We start from the raw sequence: 4,363 nt of genomic DNA, 5'->3' as shown, positions 1-4,363 counted from the left end.
AAATGTTATAATATAAAAATTTTTTATGGAAATTAAATTGGAAAAATTAATAATTAATAATTAATAAATTGTATTTTATGAATAAATTTAAGTAAGCTTGTAAAAGTTTTAAATGGAAAAAAAATTGTAAATTATTGAAATTAAATTTGAAAAAATTATAAGTTAAACAATAAATTAGTTATTTAACTTTGTAATTATATTTTATAAATAAATTTAAGTAAGCTTGTAAAAATTTTAAAATTGGAAAGAAAATTGTAAATTATCAAAATTAAGTTGAAAAAAATTATAAGATAAACAATAATTTAATTATCTAATATTATAATTATTTTTATGAACAATTGTTAATAAGTATTTAACTCAATAAAAAATGGTAGCTTTAAGTGGGAGTGTCGGGTTCCTTTTTGCGAGGTGGAGAGCGGATGCGGTGTGTGAAACTAGGTACAGGGGCCCAAACGAGGACGTTTGAAATTAGTAAGGGAGGAGTTAACTCCCGCGTACCCCGAAATCCGGCCCTGTGCTTAGTCTCATTAACGGAGCAATCATGCGATGTTGTTCGAACGCATGGTTGCTACCAAACGGGATTTCCATTTGTTTGTCTGGAAAAGTCCCGTTTGGCTTCGGTATCTCCTAACTTCGCAAAATTGCGCTCGGTCTCTCCTGCTTCAGCCTCTGAATAAGAAACACATGAAATTTTTGCTAAATTAATAAAAATAAATATTTAACTTATATATATTATGCATTATTATTTATCTGTTGTCTCATTTTTTATTATTATTATTTATACTGTATTTGTTCATTAATTTAATAACCTATTTTTCATTTCGTTTTATTTATTTTATTACTATCATTTTATTTTATTTTTATTTTTGTTTTTATTTATGTATGTATATATATACATATTTATTTCTTCATCCATTATTGTTTATCTGTTTCGCATTTATATATTATTATATATTGTATTTGTATATTAGTTCATTTATCCATTTTTCTCTGCTTATCCACTCATATGTTCTCTTACTTGTTAATATACATTTAGTTATTCTATGTGTTTGTTTATATATTCCTCTCATCCATCTACTTGCTTATCTTATTCATCCACTTAGTTTATCAATTTTATCCCTCCATTCATTTATTTATCCATTCATTTGCTCATTCTTTTCCTTGGTTTATTCTATTATTTATTTATCTATTCATTCCTCTATTTACTATTTTATTCACTGTTGTGTTTTTATTATAGCCGCCGCTTTTTAATTCATCTCGTCATATCGGGCTCACATCTTACGGATTTCTATATCAGCAATTGTTATCTCCATGATGTCATCCAGACCCGCAATATCCGCCGGTCCGCATCCATGTGTGGCTAACACAACACCCATCATTACCCCTTTATCAACCATATCAACCGTCCCATCAGGAACAGAAACGGATCCCAAACTCATGGCCTCATGCCCAAAGCCAGCAACAGACCCACAATCAAGACCACTCCTTGCCACAAAAAGCGTCACTAAAACTCCTGCTAAAATCGTTGCTAGAAAACATAATGTTGCCCAGGTCATAGCCAAGAATGTCATGGATACAGCCTCTTGTATAGTCTCTACGGTCCCCGTCACTACGACCTCTACCATCCCATCACGTCTGGCCCCCTCTGTCTCAGCATTTATGGGCAACTCTCTTCCGTCCCTGTCCCCACAGCTTTTCCCCACTGTACCCTCTCTTAATTACTTTCCAGCTCTTTACCCTTGTGCGATACCTGGGGATTTTATTAATCTCACTACAATCACTGTTCCGTTAGAGATGCGTATTTTGGTTAGTTTTGGTCCCAATTACTGTCCTGTTGCTCCGCCTACCATCTCCAATTACTACACAGCCCTGGCTCAGTATTACAAGTATCACACTGAATATCAAAATGATTTGGGACTTTATTGTAAGGCTTTGATGGATGACCATTATGTAAAATTCTTGGCTGCAATGCGTACTCATCGTGTTCCTTCACCTTACCATTCCATGCTTACGCATTTATTCAACGTTACTCATAAATTCCTTTAGGCTCGTAATGATTTATTGTTGGTCCAGTCTGACAAGTGCAAGGCCACTATATTAATGTATAGGGATTCTTACATTGGAAAAATTGATGACCTATTGCAGAGTTATATTAGTACTGGAGCTTGTTCAATATTCATCGGTGATCAGGACCAGCTTTCTCGCAAGATTCAGGCGCAGTACCGGAAGGTTGTTAATCCTTTGTGTCGTCTTCATGCTGCTAAACCTAATCTTTATCCCTCCTCTATAAATGCTAGCCTTAAGAAGTTATTATCATCCTCGCCAACCTTCCCTTATCTATATGGAACTATCAAGACCCATAAGCTTGACAATCCGGTCCGTCCGATTTGCAGTCCCATTCAATGGTACTCTCACCCCTTACACAAGCTATGTCAGTTTTTCTTATCTGCTGCTCTCCAGAGTAAGCTTTCGTGTCATAATCTGTCTAACATTAATAAGCTTACCGATCATTTACTACAATTGCAGCCTCGTCCAGGTTATGTATTAGTTACAATGGCAATACGAGAAATGTACCCAAGTACTCGCATCCCTCCTTTATGGGATTTACTGCAGTTTTTTATGGGTCAGGATTGGTTTAAAGCTGCTTGCCCTATCGATGTCAGTATGTTGCAATCTATATTAGATTTTATACTCCATAAGGCCAATTATTTCACATTCAATGGTGATTTGTATCAGCAACACGAAGGGTTACCACAAGGTGGAGGGGCCTCTGGCTTATTGGCCACCATATTTCTAGATGCTCAGATTGAACTTAATTATAATCCATTGTTCTTGTCCCATAGTGTTTTAGCTTGGTGGAAGTATATCGACGATGTGCTCCTCTACATGCCTTCTTTCTCTGTTTCTAGTTTTATGGATGCTTTTCCCCGTCTCATTGGATACGACGTAACTTATACTGTAGAAAAACCAGATCTCAAATATAGTGTTTACCCTTGTGTTGCTTATCTCGATCATCGTATTTTCCAATCCTCTCATGCTTTCTTAGTAAATGTCTATCATAAGTCCACCGAATCCATGCGTTTGACCCATTATACTTCACATACATCCATTAAAGTTAAGCAATCTGTACTCTCTACTCATTTGCGTCGTGTATTTTATCGCACTAGCGATACTTTCCTTTCCGTAGATCTTGCTGACTGTCTTGTTCGGTTCTATACCAACGGTTATCCTCAGTATCTTGTCCATTCTGAACTGGAAAAATTACTCACCAACTATAATGAGCCTTATGGTCAACCTTTGACTTCTTATCGCCGCTCTCTCATTTCTAAATTCCTCTATCCATATGGGTTACCAAATGGCCATATTTATCCTAGTCTCTTCAATCCTACTTCACAACCTAAACTGTATCGTCGCAGTATTGTCTTCAGCTGCGAGGATTTTGTCAAAATATTGCATCATGCTCTTCACAAAATAGATGGTAGTGTACCAACATTCTCTAAAGCTAAAAGTTTATTCTCTGCTTTACATATGTAATCTGCCTCCTATCATCTGCATTCATTGTTCCAAAAAAGATATGTTGCAGCGATCCAATGAATTCAAATAGTGCTCTTTTAGATCTTTTAATATTTTGTGGAAATAGATATTGATTCGTGTTCTTCATATTCTCAACTTGCCGTTTCATTGTGTCTAAAAGCCGATTACACTGCCCTTCAAAAGTTTGTAAATTTTCACAAGTCTTACTCATTGTGATTAAAATTCTATCTGCTTGTTTTATTGTGTCGAAAAATGAGTTTAAGTTAAAGTATACTACCATATTCCATGATGATGCAACTACGTCCACTGATCCGATGTGGTTGAATATAAAAATAAATGCGATGAATATGGTAAGAATATTAAGGAACTAAAGGAACAGGATGGGCGATATATGAGATTACAAAATGATCATATATCAATAAAAATTGATTTCGAACCGGAACTTCAAAAAATCGAAAAAAAAGATTCTGCAAAGAATAGTTTTCATGATAGCTTGAATTCTTGTAATGCATCAACAGGTAATCCCTCAAGTTCTTGTAAAGTCCCAAGGACAGGTGACAGACTTGCAAAAACAAATAAATTTTTACGGAAGTAGGATACAGGATGCAGAAACATATCTACAAATGACCAAAATGTACTTTTATATTAGTGAAGTACACTGATATAGCACTTTTGCTATATCCGGCTCGAAGGACCAAAATGTACTATTATATTATTGATCATAGCACTCTTGGTATATCCGGCTCGAAGGACCAAAATGTACTGATTATATTATTGAAGTACTTTGATTGAGTATTTTGTAGTTACTGATTTTATTTAAAACAATGTT

General features: G+C 35.0%; 1 protein-coding gene across 1 annotated transcript; it reads left to right on the top strand.

Moving 5' to 3' along the window:
- The first annotated feature begins 2,100 nt into the window (after positions 1 to 2,100).
- LOC119663587 lies at positions 2,101 to 3,534 on the top strand. The gene has a single exon (XM_038073199.1). It carries the CDS (start codon positions 2,101 to 2,103, stop codon positions 3,532 to 3,534), a length of 1,434 nt encoding a protein of 477 aa, XP_037929127.1.
- Positions 3,535 to 4,363: the final 829 nt, after the last annotated feature.

The sequence above is a fragment of the Teleopsis dalmanni genome, unplaced genomic scaffold (assembly GCF_002237135.1).
Source record: "Teleopsis dalmanni isolate 2A unplaced genomic scaffold, ASM223713v2 unscaffolded_contig_0612, whole genome shotgun sequence".
NCBI lineage: Eukaryota > Metazoa > Arthropoda > Insecta > Diptera > Diopsidae > Teleopsis > Teleopsis dalmanni.
This window is presented reverse-complemented; position numbering and strand designations above follow the sequence as displayed.